At 40.8% G+C, this 15,839-nt stretch overlaps 2 protein-coding genes across 2 annotated transcripts; both read left to right on the top strand.

Moving 5' to 3' along the window:
- The first annotated feature begins 7,275 nt into the window (after positions 1-7,275).
- Positions 7,276-8,255, top strand: LOC144705853 (uncharacterized). Its single transcript, XM_078578691.1, has 2 exons — positions 7,276-7,589; positions 7,720-8,255. The coding sequence occupies exons 1-2, from the start codon at positions 7,333-7,335 to the stop codon at positions 8,123-8,125; spliced, it is 663 nt and encodes a 220-aa protein (XP_078434817.1). The 5' UTR covers positions 7,276-7,332; the 3' UTR covers positions 8,126-8,255.
- Positions 8,256-8,848: 593 nt separating this feature from the next.
- On the top strand, positions 8,849-11,981 carry LOC144705522 (uncharacterized). Its single transcript, XM_078578248.1, has 2 exons — positions 8,849-9,153; positions 11,476-11,981. The coding sequence occupies exons 1-2, from the start codon at positions 8,885-8,887 to the stop codon at positions 11,864-11,866; spliced, it is 660 nt and encodes a 219-aa protein (XP_078434374.1). The 5' UTR covers positions 8,849-8,884; the 3' UTR covers positions 11,867-11,981.
- Positions 11,982-15,839: the final 3,858 nt, after the last annotated feature.

Below are 15,839 nucleotides of genomic sequence, written 5' to 3' on the forward strand. Positions count from 1 at the left end.
AGTGGATCACTTATACAACCGTGACATGAATCAACCTGATTGACGTTTAGGTATAGTACCATTAAGGGATTTGTATGGATCAATTCAGTGAACTCTTTCTCTAACGAGCACTCACTATCCATCCTTAGTGTCGCCACACTAATAGCCGTAGGATCAGCTATACTTATTGTATAAGTAGGATCAACTAGTGCTTTTCTATCCGCATAATTCGATGTCTATCTTGACTATCCATCGAATATAAATATTTGGAATACATGTTTAAAGACTAGTGGTCAATGTATTATGATATCATCATAATTGAGAAAGTCATTGCACGTATTTATGAACTTTATTATAAACATCACACAGAATAATAATGAATATAAATATTTTATTCAATGAAATTAAATAAACATGGTAGTGTGATTGGCTTGACGGCCACATAATATCCATCAGCCCCGTTGGTGTTGACTACACCTTGTAGTGGACAAGGCGGTGCACCTTCAAGGGGACGCTACTTTCACCCAACGTGGCAGTCCCCGTGGTCTTGGAGTTTGGCGAAGTTTGACTCAATTGAAAATGCACATTCAATCAGCTCATCAGTGGGTCAGGGACGAAGACAATTCACCTCAATGCATAGGGTAGGTTAGAGGGTGGCATAGAGAGTGTGCATTGTGGTGTTGCTAGTGAGAGCAGATAGGTAGTCCACCAACTCCATGAAATAAGCGACCAAGTTATCCACAAGGCCCATTTGTTTAAACGAATGAGTCGGTGTTACCCCTCCCAAGGTTGGAGGTCGAAACTGCTAGGTGAGCTGACGTTTGAAATCTGCCCAATCATGGGAGCCCGCTCGGTGGTCGATGTAGCAGAACCACACTGATGTTTTCCTATCCATGGATAGGCAATGTGCAGGCGCTCCACATCGTTGGCCAGGGTAGCACAAAAATATTGCTCGACACGCCTCAACCAACACTCAAATCAAAATCTGAGAAAATGGGGGGCTTGGCGGTGGTGAGGCTGACCCCAATTGTAGTTGACATCAGGGTGTTAAGGATGACCCCTCGATAACCCATGAGGCGATGCACACCAAGGAGAGTTCAAACGAGCGTCCCAGTCATCATCCGCCTTTCCCCACCAAATTTCAGCTTCACAATTATGGGGGGGAAGGTGAGAACGTGGTCTTTCGTCCCAGTTTGGGTGGCGAGCGGTGGATGTGCTCGACCAAGTTCAGAAGGTCTCAAGGCATAATGCAGTCCCCCATGGCGAAGCAGACCTAGCATCCCTATAGCAGGGCATTGGATGGGGAGGCCAACCCTCCCACCCCGAAGGGATCTAGTCCCCTCGTCGGACCAATCCAGCTTGCCCTAGAGGGGGGTAGCATTGGGGAGTGATAGGTCCCCTTCCTTTGGTAGGTGAGAGAACTCGAGCCCATCCCCTGTGAGTGGCGGGCCTGTTCACACCGTCTTGATGCCTCGGATGAAATGGGCCTTGCTCACCTTGTGGAGGGGGGGGTCCAAGCCTGTCGCCCTGTGCCATGGATCGGCTGCTCACTAGCCCAACATTGACGATCCATTAGGGTTTGTTGGCGCGGGGTTCTCACGCCCTCCCTAGCCACGCATGACCATAAGAGAAGGACCAAGGTTGGTGGCAGGCGTAGTCAAAACTACGACAACGGTGGCAGCCAAAGGGCCCATTGTGAAACGGCTGTAGTATGGCAGACATGGAGGCAGAAGAAGAAGCCCCACATCATCGTAATCAAACAAGGAATCTGAAACAACCAGCTCCATCGCAACGGCAATGGGTGGCACATCCTAATAGATGTCGTGGAGCGGTGGCATTGTCGCCATTGCCGGTGCTGCTTGTCTTTGCTCATGCACGAGCATCTATACCTTCACTTGCTCAACAAGATACCAGAGATGGATATCCAAAGCCTTGGCTATGGCCTTCAATAGCGCTTCGTCTCCCCCCATGGATGTAGAGTATTCAGATTTCATCTCCATGTAGAACAAAGGCAACCATGGAGGTGAGATGGATTTTGGATCTGATCCCAATGATTCGATCCCACCTTGTTAAGACCTTGATAGGGTTACTATAACTCAACTGTTCAAAATGAAATGATAATTCACGTCTTCCACAAAATGTTAACTGAGGAATGGGGGGAGAAGGAGAGAAGACAAAAGGTATTCTTGGGGTAGAGGATATGACGAAGGAATGTTGGAGAACAGTTGTGGCATGTCAAGGGGGCGATGTCGGGCCTGCAAACAAGAGAGGGAAGATTCACGACCAGGCAAAGGTAGAAGGAGAGGGTTAGTGAGACTCACAAGAGCAACAAACTTCCTCCATTCCTTCCTGTAGGGCATGGCGAAAGTAGGGACCGGAGTGGGTCAGGCATGTACGCCTGCATTGGGCTACTGGCGGGCCTTCCGGGCATAAACCTGCTAACGAATCATATCATGAAAATCCAAAAGCTGTGTAGTTGATATATCTATCAAATTCCAAATTCCACAATACCATTTTAAGGAATAACTGATTATCCTAGGAATTATGATGGTAAGATCTACCATGCCTCCGTTCCCCAAATCTTTTAGAAATACAAAATGACAAAAAATATCTATCTAATGAGTCACATGGTCGTGTCTTATCTGGACAATAAATTTACCGATGAGTTCCCTTTTTGGCATCTTCATATGATGAAATACTCAAAAGTTTTTACGGGACATGTTTCTAATGTCTACTAAATTATTAGAAAGATGTGTTATTTTAAGTTAGACTCCATTTTGTGAAGAATACACATATATATTAAACATATTTTAACTTTATTCATACATAATTTTTATACAATTTATTTTCCATATACATTGAAAGATGTTTGGAATAAGTGGTAATAAAACTCATCAGGAATCTTAGGTTCCACACCATGATTCTTGTTCATATTTATTACAAACTGTCACAATCTATAGATTGAGATGAGTTTTGCCCAGGGGGAGAAATATAAATTAAATTGGACCTTTTTAAATAAGTCCAAAACCTTTGGATGATTTAGTTGTCTTGTGTGGAGTTGAATCTTCTATCATTTCAGTTTCACTTCTTTAATAAATCTAAGAATATGATATCACTGTTTGTGTCTCATTGATTGTGGAGGCGGCACCCAAGCATAAAATTTTAGTGCAATTTCTCACTTTGGACTTTGGATCATTTTCTGTTTAATGTATTTTTGTTTAAGATCAAATAAACCTTATGCATTTTACTCTATAAGACCATCTATGCATATAGTTAAGAACTTCATAATCCTACTAACGTTTCATTGGTCAACTACATAATATAATCATATATAAGATATAGATTGAATTATCAAATATTGATTTAGCCCTATTCATAGGTCTGGTCTCCGAGACATGAGGGGTTAAACATTACATGTTCTAGAAGGTACATATTCCAACCTATCTTTCACCTACTGTACTCTACACACTCCTAAAATAACTTAAGGCTTAGTCAGTAATCAAACCCTGATCGCTCATCTTATCTATGATTGAATCATTGGGAAATCATAATAAAATTATTTGTTGATATTTTTACTATTTTACTTGAGGAGTCCATTGGAACCTCTTATTTGAGTTAGACAATCCTATATTGATCTCAAAATCACTTCATAACTTATCTAATGAAAGCTAAAACTATTTAGAATCTCGTAATTGAAACCCCTAGGTCATAGTCAAAAAACTATATTTTAAAAATAGTAAATATTATATGACTTTTATGGGTTCAGTTAGGTTTTCAGGCTTAGGGAAAATCATAGAAATTTTTTTGTCTGATAAAAAAAAAGGATTGATTGTCTTGGTTGATTTCACTCCAAGCTAAAATCAATTGCATGGTTACTGAAGTGCAAAATCATCTAGAATAAGGCACTTGGACAGTTTGGTATGGTTATCATACTCGTCCCCTGTCTCATTTTATGGATCGTTCAAAACCCTCATGTTTGGAAATTGTTCCATGAAAAAACTGTTCATGCAGAAATGGGTGTGTTGCTAGCATATTGATACCCTATAACTTAAAAGTTTTCAGTTAAGATTTGAAACTCACATCAAAAAGGATTCACTCTCTCCTTTTTCACTCTCATCTGCTTAGCAAAATCTAGTGCCATTCTCATCTCTATCGCTGTCCTTGCCCATTTTCTTCTCTCTCAAAACTTCATTTATCTCTCTCTCTACCAATCTTGTCCTCTCTAAAATCTCTATATCTCTCTCTGATCATATCTTAATCTCTCTCTTAGTCTATCATCCTCTCTCAAACTTACATATCTCTTTACCTAACTTCTTCTAACTCAATTCTCCATCTCTCTCTCTTTTCATATCTTTGTCTCTCTGATTGCATATATTCTTCTCCCTTGAACTTCCATAACTTTGTTTATTTTCTCTCAAACCTCCATCTCTTTCCCTTGGGGTCTATCTTAGGGGTATCAGTAAAAATTAAATGCAGATATGTTTTCCATTTGCCATCATTTGTTGTCTAATTCTTTTGGATGGAACATTTTTTACATCGAGGCAGAAAAACTGTCATGACAGATGTCCAAAGCACCTGGACAGGATGATAATTGGGAACTCACAGAATCTTGATCCTTCATTTATCCATGTACTTTACCTTGTGACTACGGTTGGTCATTTAGGACTAGTGATTGGTAGGCGTGAACCAAACCAGAACCATAGATCAACAGCGTTAGGGTGGACCAGCTGGTAGTGGAGGGTTAGGTTTGATTGTGAAACTAGACTGAGATTGGTAATAAAATAATAGATATTTTTTTATATTTTTGGTAAAATTATAAAACTCATCCCTACTTATGCTCCCCACCTCCCAATGTTGCTCCCTTCTCCACTTCAGCTTTCTATTTCTGCTTGGTTTCTCCAGCGCGGCCCCCCATTCAAACTTCCCACCCTGGCTCAATTGCTCTAGCTTCCCACTCCTAAATCCCCCTAAGAGGATCCCATCAAAGGTATCACATGAACATAAGTTGTGTGTTTGGTTAGAGACGAGTATCGATTGTCGGGTTCTCGAGGCATTGATATGGGTGAACAAATCAAAACAATATACAGCAGAATACTTTTGCAAAATTGCATGGAATCGATAAAATCATGAAATGAATTACCTTTTCACGGATCCATGCTCAAGTGTGTAGCCTCTAGAAATATCCACGTGGTCCTCTGCACGTCGTATCTCCTCCTTCTCATTGACGAGCCCTGTTCAATCTCTGTCATCGCCGTTATGTTGTCCTCATCACATCAGGACTGGAGATGAGGTGTGGGAGAAAGGGAGAAGAAGGGGAAGGACCCTGAAACGTTCTGTCCTAGGTGAATTTTGTTTAGGGCCTTCCCTTATTTATACTAAGTGGGTGTTTTTCATAAAAACGCCCCCATAATTGATGTCCAAAAGACCATTTGCGTGTGACCCTCTAGGCCCATGTATCAGTCTGCTTAACGACTCCAACGACCCAATACCCTTTATCGCCTTCCAAATTAATATGCCCTATCATCATATAGATTAATTACCGTCGGATTGTTTTAACCTAATCGATAGGTCGAGTCCCCAACATGTGGGGTGTCAAGCTACACCTTATGTTCTAGAAGATACAAAGGAGTATATATCAACTCACTCATAGAACATATTCGTCATCGGTTACGTATAATCCCTCATCCACTTGACGCTCCTTGGACGACTTAGGGTATGGTTAACTATCAAACCCTAATCGGTCATCCGAATTAGTACTGATGCATTCAAAAGTCATCAGACAACTCTTCTCCGATATTTCACCACCTTGGCCAAGGACTTCATCGCATCGTCTTCCTTGAGTTGTCACCTCTTATATTGAGGGTGGACGATCCCATCTTGACAACTCAATCGTCTTCCTGAACTTCTTCATGTACCCGAACTAAGACCGTTTAGAATCCCATGATTAGAGACTTGTTGGCCATAGTCAAAGTACAAGCGTCCATCCACAAGACGTCTTTGGTGTCTTAGGTCTAAGGACCACTTAAATCAACCATGACATAAATCAACCTGATTGACAGTTTGGCATAATACCATTTAGGGATTCATATTGATCAATTTAGTGAACTCTTTCCACTAAAGAACACTCATTATCTATCCTTAGTATCTCCACACTAATGGCTACGGGACCGGCCATAATCATCATATGAGTGAGGCAAGATAGTGATATTCTATCCGGATACTTTGATGTCCTTCTTGCATATCCTTCGAATAGGCATGTTTAGAACATATGCTTTAAATACTAATGATCTCTGTAGTACGATCTTATCATAATTTGCTAAGTCTGATCATGTATTCATGAACTTCATTTTAAACATCACACATGCACTATAATGAATAATTCTATTAATGTACATAGAACGAGATGTGAAATGTGTGATTAGCTTGCGGGCCACATATTTTTATATCATCAACCACCTGGGCCTGATGATGGAACTGAGGACAACTTTGGGCTGCACGTCGGCGGCAAGCTGGTTGCAAGGGGTGGCCAGTATGAGGATGGTGCAGTTGGGCTTTGATGCTGCACTGAGCTCGCCAAAGAGGGCCATATAGAAGTCATTGTAGAAAGATCAAATTTTAACCGTTGCGTTGTGGGAACCCATAGCAAGTTGTTTCTCTATCCAATTTGTCTTTCTCTCTATTCATCCTGACAGTTTCCCACAAAGAAATAGAGGTGTGGAAGAAGAACTGGCCAGGGAGAGAGGGAGAAGGCAGAGACACGAAGGGAAGGGAAGGCACATTCATCATGTGCATTTTTTAAGTCAGTTACATTGATTTCATTTTAAGAAAAAAGCTAATTGTATTGATGGTCTACATAACCATCAATAAGGTGTTTCTACTTTGATTTTGACATTTAGTCAACTTGATAAAACTAGAACAAACAAACTTTAGGTAAGATTTAGGTGTTTGTTAAAAGCCAAGACTCGACTAGGATGGTCAAATCCTAAGTGTGACTCCCAAAATGACTACATAACAATATTAAATAAATTGTTTAAAATTTTAATAAAGCATTTTCAAAGTTGTTTGAGAAAAACCTTTTGGATGACGCGTCCCAAAGTTATGTGTTGTGTCATCGCCTCCTAGTGGTACTTTAAGGTCAGATCAGACGTGGCCGAAGGGGGTATTTTCAACTAGCAAAAATATTTGAAGGACCATAACACCATAAACAAAAAAAAATGCTTTCTTTTATTTGGTCAATGAGATGCGTGGCTCCCGCTCCACCCGTAAGAAGAGAAACCACTAAAATCAGCACCCTAACAGCTCCTATACTACCATCACAGTTGACTTCTGACGGTATCACCGTTCTTCCGCAAGATGGGCTTCTTCGTCTCCAGAGCATGGCCGGGTCTGCTTCTTCTTCTTCTGCTCTCCTGCTTCCTCCGGGGAGGAGACGGCGCCGTTCAAGGCTACCCCGTTCCGTCCAACTGCAGATTCATAGAGTGCCCAACGTACAAGGTCGTCTACTCCACCCCAAACTTCGAGATCAGGCGCTATCCCAACGATCTCTGGATCTCCAGCCCCCCCGTCAGCTCCAAAACCTACCGATTCGCTGCCGATGAAGCCTTCAACCTGTAAGTAAACTTCCCAGTATTCCATATTTGCATGAAGATAACGCAATTATCAAGATATCTATCCCTTTCTCCTCTCGATTATTCGCGATTTGTCTCTCTTTCTCTCTCTAATCTAAGACTTGTTGTTCAGCCTCTTCGCGTACATAAACGGGAGGAACGATCAGGGTGCGAGAGTGAACATGACGGCCCCGGCCATCGTGGACATCACACCGTCAGAAGTGGCTACAAAGAACTCGACTTTCGTAGTCCGGTTTTTCGTGCCCAAGGCGTTGAAGAAGGAGGCGCTGCCGACTGCGCCGTTCGTGACTGTTGGGAATTGGCCGAGAACGAAGTTCGTCGCGGTTAAAAGGTATGGCGGTTTCGCCAACGATAATAACATCCCGCCGCAAGTCCAGGCCTTGACGGAGAGCTTGCGCGGCACGCGCTGGGCCGCTGCTCTGCGAGACGGGAAAGCGGTTCCTTCGACTTACTACGTCGCTTCTTACAACGGGCCATTCGAGTTCGACCGCGTGAACGAAGTGTTCTTCCTGTTCTAAGCGCCGGGTCGCCTCCGTTTCCCTCAATAATGACAATGATTTGTTCTTTTTCTTTGTTTTTTCTGTTCCACTCGGAGCCTGTATCGTTGTGAGAAACCGAAATAAAAGCAGGCATGTTGGTTTTTGTTAAGATTGTGGTGCATCTTTCAAAACCCCTTATTGCGAGAAACCGAAAGAATAGCAGGCGTGTTGGTTTTTGTCAAGATTGTTAAGAACTTGTTAAGATTGTGAGAAACCGAAATAAAAGCTGACCTATTGGTTTTTGTTAAGACTGTGGTGCATCTTTCAAAACCCCACATTGCGAGAAACCGAAATAAAAGCAGGCGTGTTGGTTTTTATGAAGGCTGTTAAGATTTTGTTAAGATTGTGAGAAACCCAAATAAAAGAAGGCGTGTTGGTTTTTGCTAAGATTGTGGTGCATCTTTCAAAACTCCTTATGGCGTTCCTAAAGTGGAAAATATCCTAAAGATGCGTAGGATCTTTCCAGTGATCCTTATCGACTCGTGGGTGTAGGAAAATGCAGAGAGCCAGCTACGGCATGGATCATATTGACTTGAATGCGATCATGGTGACAGTGACCCGGATGAACGTGAACTTATACATATAGTGGACCCATCACTAAATGCAGTAGGCGACGTGCCAGAGTTTTGGCCGTAGAGGCGTAGACTTCGACGACCGGCAGCCCACTTTGCAGCCATTGAAAATCCCCGCACTTTGTTTAAAAGACGTCTTTCGTTGACTTCTCTGCATCACTGGAAAATGGCTGATTTGGGTTTCTTCTCCTGCAGGCGAGGATTGATCTTCGCCGTCGTGTTCCTGTGGTTTAGCTTAATCTGTATCAGAGAATCCGCTGCCACCGGAGCTTTCCCTACGCCTCCGAACTGTGGGAAATTGGAGTGCCCCTCCTATGACGTTGTATTCTCCGGCAAAGACTTCGAGATCAGGCGGTACAAGAAGGCTCTCTGGATCTCCACCCCTCCCATCAGCGGCAACTCCTTCCAGAATGCCACCGCTAAAGGTTTCGGCCCGTAAGTCTCTCTCTCTCTCTCTCTCTCCCTCTCTCTCTCTCTCTCTCTCTCTCTCTCTCTCTCTCTCTCTCTCTCTCTCTCTCTCTCTCTCTCTCTCTCTCTCTCTCTCTCTCTCTCTCTCTCTCTCTCTCTCTCTCTCTCTCTCTCTCTCTCTCTCTCTCTCTCTCTCTCTCTCTCTCTCTCTCTCTCTCTCTCTCTCTCTCTCTCTCTCTCTCTCTCTCTCTCTCTCTATCTACCTAGCTATCTCTATCACTATCTCTCTATCTATCTCTCGCTCGCTATCTATCTATCTGTATCTGTATCTCTCTCTCTTGCTCGCTATCTCTCGATCTATTTACATCTATTTCTCTTTCTTCCTCATTCTCTATCTATCTCTCTCTATTTCTCGCTCTTTATCTATCCATTTCTCTTGCTCACTGTCTATCTATCTCTATCTCCCTCGTTCTTTCTATTTTATTTATCTTTTTATCTTTCTATCACCCTATCTATATCTCCATCTACCCATCTATTCATTTATCTGTCTCTCACCCTTTCTATATCTCCAATCTACCCATCTATTCATTTATCTGTCGCTCACTCTTTCTATATCTCCATCTACCCATCTATTCGCTCTCTATCTAATTTATCTTTTTGTCTCTCATCCTTTCTATGTCTCCATCTTCCCATCTATTCATTTATCTCTGTCTCATCTATCAACTTTTATCTCTCTCGCTATATCTAGTTATGATTTTATCTCTCGATCATTATCCATCTATATGTCTCTTTATCTCTTTATGTATCTCTCCCTATATCTATCTCTTTATCTCTCTTTCTCTAACAATCTTTATCTATGTCTCTCTATCTATCTGTATCTATATCTGTTTCGCTCTCTCTATGTATATCTCTCTACAACTATCTCTTTATTTGTCTTTCACTCGCAATCTCTATCATAATCTCCGTCTATCTATCCATAGAGCCATCTCTCTATCTCTATCTCTTAACTTATCTCACTCTATCTCTCTAGTCTTCTAAAGTTACGTCAACTTTTCATGCAATCCTATGCTGATGTATATTTACCTCCCTAAATTTATCTCAAGGGTTTTCCCTCTCCATCTATCTATTTATCTCTTACTCTCAGAGTATCTATCTATCTCTGTATATCTCTCTATGCGTCAATCTATATATTTATCTATCCTTTTATCTCAATTTCTATCTTTCTGTCTTTATTTATCCACCTATGTATAATTTTTTATCTACTATCTATATCTTTTATCCATCTATCCATCTGTCTTTTATCTATCTATTTATCGATTCTTTTTTATCTCTCGATATTTTATACATCTATCTACCTACCTACCTATTAATCTATTTGTCTCGCTATATCGTATATATCTGTCTATCTAAATATATTGCATTTTTTATCTCTCTCTATCTATTGATCCATCTATCTATCTCTATCCATCCATCTATCTATCTCCGTCCATCTGTCTATCTATATTCATCTTTCTCTGCCTATCAATCTATCTCTATGTATTTCTCTCTGCTTATCTATCTGTTTATTTATCTCTTACCCATCTATCTATCTCTATGTATCTCTCTCTGCTTATCTATATGTATCTCTCTCTGTTTATCGATCTGTATCTTTATCTCTTGCCCAATCATCTACATATTTATATGTATATATATCTCTATCCATGCCATCTATCCATCCATCTATCTTTTATCTTTCCCTCTCATTCTCTCTCCACCAATTATCTCTCTTTTTCTTTCTATCAATTTTTCTTTCTTTCTTTTCATTTCTATCTATCTTCACAATATATCTATTTCTCTCATTATCAATACATCGATCCATCTATCTCTCTATCACTCTCAATATCTTTCTCTCTCCATCTATCTATCTTCACTATACATCTATTTCTATCTCCAGTACATCGATCCATCGATTCATCTATCACTCTCTTTATCTTTATCTCGCGACCAATCTATCTTCACTATAAATCTATTTCTCTCCATATCAATATCGATCCATCGATCTCTCTATCACTCTCTATATCCTTCTCTCTCCATCAATCTATCTTCACTATGTATCTATTTCTCTCCATATCAATGCATCGATCCATCTGTCTCTCTATCACTCTCTATTCCTTCTCTTTCCATCTATCTATCTATCTTCACTATATCTATTTATATCTCCAGTACATCAATTCACCTATCTCTCTATCACCCGCAATATCTTTCTCTCTAAATCTATATATCTATCTATCTATCTATTTCTCTTAAAGCAAGTCAAACTACGTCAGCTTTTCATGCAATCTCTGGGTGATATGCGGTTGAACGATACAGGCTGTTCGCGTACATAGAGGGGAAGAACGCCAAGAGCAAGAAGATCGGGATGACGGCGCCAGTGGTGGTGGACATAAGCCCGTTTGCAGGGACGTTCACGGTGAGGTTCTATCTGCCTCGGAAATTCCAGAAGAAGCCACCGACCTCGAGCGAGGTACGCGCCGAGACCTGGCCTGGCCCGCAGTACGCGGCTGTGAGGAGATTCGGAGGTGTTCTCGTAGACCCCATAATTCCAATTCAGGCGACGTTATTGAGGGAAGCCATCAGAGGGTCGCCCTTTGAAGAGGCCATCATCGCCCGTCCCGGAGGACCGACGACGTACACCATCGCTGGCTACAGCTCTCCTGACGAGCGCGTCAACCACATCAACGAAGTCATGTTCCTCTTCTGAAACTCTCCCACCCCCCTCTTTGCCGTGAATAAAACTAAGGCCCGTCGTTTTTCGTTATCCCAGGCCTGGTGATACACTTTATAGAAATAATTTTCATGTGCTTGGAGTTGCATCGTCCCGCTTGTCGTCATGGGTTTTTTTTTTTGTTTCTGGGAATCTAACAATAATTTTCATGTGTTTTTGACGTGATGGAGTTGGGGATCAGATGACTGTGGTCACAGGTTTTTGAATGATGATAAAAGAGGCAAAATAAGTTTGTCTTATGTTTAGAATAAAGGGGACATATAGTGGGCTAACTAAAACGTTAAACACATAATTATAGTTTTTATGAAAAACTCATGAGATGAACAAAGAGGGAGGTCGGAGCTCACCTCAATCTACTAAAGGAGGGATACGAAGTTAAGTTTTGAAAGAAGGGGCACTTGATTTATGAATGTCCTGAGACAGAGAAGAACGAGATGCCCCGGAAGGACAAAGGTTTGAAGTGTGTATCCGAAAAGAAGAAGGCCTATCAAGCATCGTGGAGCGAGGAAGAAGATGAAGGACCAACATCTTCTAGCAGGCGAAATGAAGAGAGTAGATTTGCCATATAGGAAAATTGGCCTCAAGTGAGATTGATTATAAATCTACTTTCAATTGAGATTCTCTTGATGACAATTATTTAGATCCATATATATCTAAAGTTTTAGAAAAATATGCGTACACAAAAAAGAAAACTAGGTTGGAAAGGGCTGATAAGCTCAAAGTCATAGAGTCATTTACAAATGACTTGGAAACACCAGAAATGGGAAACTAAGAACTTAAAGAAAAACTAGCATCTAGTCCAACAACTAGTTTCACCAAAATCATATATTAGCACCATAGAACACATATAGGAGATGAACTCTAGATTAGAAGAGGAAAAAATCAAACTAGAGAGAAAGGTAGTTACTCTAGATGATGAGTTGACCAAAGTCAAACAAGAATTAGAAGAACTTAGATCTTCTCATGGAAAAGAAACTAAGGAAGAATCTAGGTTAGAAAAACATGTTACTCGGATCTCAAAGGCCTTCTTTCATCAAAGGACTACATTTTTTATCCATCAGGGATGATGGTGGTCTGACGTCATGGGAGATCCTCAATGTGCTATTAGGATCTGGAAGTTCAACCTCTAAATCACCCAAAAACATGGCAAAATCACCTTCTCTAGAGAGCAAGAATGAGCGGTATCCAGCAATTCATCTTGAATCAAGTTGATTATTCTTACTTTTTTTTTAATTTCATCAAAATTGGAGACTTATGCAAATAAAATATTAAATTCTGAATGCAAATGGGTATAATTAGAAGGCTAAGACATGACATATATCATAATAGGAAGTCCGATAGTCAAGGAGGATAAATGACCCTACTCAACTGCTTTAAAGACGATCCATGTCTAAAGGAGGCAAGATTTGAGGACCTAACTCCATAAATTCAAATTTGGAAGCTGCTTTTCAATAGAAGGATAAAGAAAACATGGGCCAATGCTGTATTTATATATTCAAAAACCTACAGATTCCCTATAATTAGATCAAAGGTCTGAGAACATTAGACATCCTATATTTAAACTCTTCCTCATTCCTTGTACTCGTGCTTGAATTATGTCCCACAACAATGAGAAACATGGAATGACATATGCACGTCAACTTAACAGGGTGGACTTGGAGTACCTGACATAGATACACTGAATGTGGCTCTACTGACGAAATGGGTTAGACGGATCATGGGACTGGAGGATGACTTGATTAAAGATGTAGTGAGGGACAGATACGGCTCCAATTTGGGTTGGGAAAATTTGATGGACAAGGTGAGGGGGGAGTCGGCTTTTTGGAGAGGGATGAGGAAGGTGTTTCCCTTGGTCAGGGAGTTTTTCCGGGCCCAATTGGGGAATGGCACCGGCTTTAGGTTTTGGATGGATAATTGGACGTCTCATGGACGATTCCGTGACCTGTTCCCTCGCCTGTATGCCCTAGCCCGTCATCGGCAAGCGTTGGTGGAGTGTTGGGATGGTGTGTAGTGTCCAACTTTTTCAGCCATCTTATCTAATCAGAGGGTGGAGGATTTCCTAAGCCTTCAGCAAACACTGAGAAACTAGAGGCCAATGGAGGGGATGACAGATGGGTGGGTGTGGGCATCGGGCCCGTTCTCCAGTCGAGGAGTATACCAGAGGTTGAGAACACACCACAATGAGGACCCAATCATCTTAGGGGCATGTTGCTCAATTTGGAGGCAAAGGATACCTTTAAAGGTTAGGGTGTTTGCCGGGATGCTCGGCAGGAAGCGGACAATGACTCGCGTGAGACGCCAAAGGTTTTTTTCGGCTGAACCATCATTATGCCTTTTGTGCACGAAGGAGGCAGAGGAGTGTAAGCATCTTTTTTTCCAATGTCGGCTTGCTCGGGCGCTATGGGCTAGCCAGGGGCTAGTAGAGATTACGTCGAGCTCGGTCTTATGGGCCACAATGCCGCGGCGCCAACATGGGTTTGACAAGGAGAGAGGGCGGAGATTTGCGGTGCTTTGGGCGATATGGTCCCACCGCAACGAGGTCTTATTCAAGGGAGCGGCAATGTCGGTGGAAAGGGCTACTAATAATGTGGAGAGACTTGTATTCTGTTGGTTTGGTCTTGGCTGGGTGGAGGGTATGGGGGGCATGATGGGCCTTATGTTTTTTGGCCTACACCTCTCCACGTCCACATGTACGGAGGATCACCAAGCTGGGTGATCTTCTTTATTGTTCAAAAAAAAAAATGTCCCACAACAATGAGGCTGCCTTAGTCCATCAAATACTTGTAAAAGTATTAAATATATATTTTGACTGAAAATTCAATTTTTTAATGCACGCTCTCTATGTCTTTGACTGTACTCGTTCCATGCTTAAAAATAAAATTGCATAAATCAGAATCTTAAATAACATTTTTTTCTTATTTTTGGCTTATCAGTGACACATCATTTCATCTTAAAATAGTTTAGGTTACTAGGCTGAATACACAAAACCAAAATTTGTTTGTTCCCAGTTTCCTGTTTGAACCATTGTTATTGTTATTTATGCCACAAGTTTTCGCTAGACAACTAGGAACTCGATAACAAAGATTGGTGCATGAAGATATCATCTACTTCTTGTTTATCTACTTCTTGAAAATGATATGGATATTTGATAGAAAGATACATAAATGATATGAATAACTGAAAATATTATTTGAAAAAATTAGTACTTCAAACTTTCATTGATATATTATGGTCTATGATAACCTAAAAGTGTATTAATTTTAATTTTAATTTTTTGGTGAGATTTAAAAGTATAGAATCATAATAAAGAGAAAATGATGTTGTTACATTAAGTCTCTATTATAAATCATTCGCCTAAATATTTTATGCTTATACAATGGCAAAAAAATCTCAGAAATCATAAAGAAGTGGTAATATGGTTTACTGATAAATATAAAATCTTATAATTAATATTTCCAGAAGTATATTTGTAACCAGTTTTGAATACAATGTGATGATGAACAATAACCAGCTTAAGGGCTGAGCTGTCATCTTTGTCATCAATGCATGTTCACACCGGTATGTAAGTAATATATTAAACACAAGTCGTATATCAAGATTCATATTGCAAGCTAAATATCGCCACCTAATAAATTAAACTTGACATATTTTGCCACTTCAATTCTGGCTTTTTTTTTTCAAGATCTCCGCCCTATACATTAGGGGGAGGGTGCTATGTTTCTGATGCAATGGATAAGATCTTACATGTATGATTAGACATAATTCGCTGATCGATACCTTTTCTCAAAAGAGCTGGATTTCAAAAAAAAATAATGTAGGCAAAATAAGTCGTAGTCATCCTTGGATGTAGCAGCTGAAGCCAAAAAGATTTTTTTAACCTCAAAGGACACTCTAATTTTGATCCTGATGGCAGACTACGTAAATTGATTAATACTTCTCAACCAAATGG

The sequence above is a fragment of the Wolffia australiana genome, chromosome 7, assembly GCF_029677425.1.
Source record: "Wolffia australiana isolate 7733 chromosome 7, ASM2967742v1".
In the NCBI taxonomy this organism is placed as follows: Eukaryota; Viridiplantae; Streptophyta; class Magnoliopsida; order Alismatales; family Araceae; genus Wolffia; species Wolffia australiana.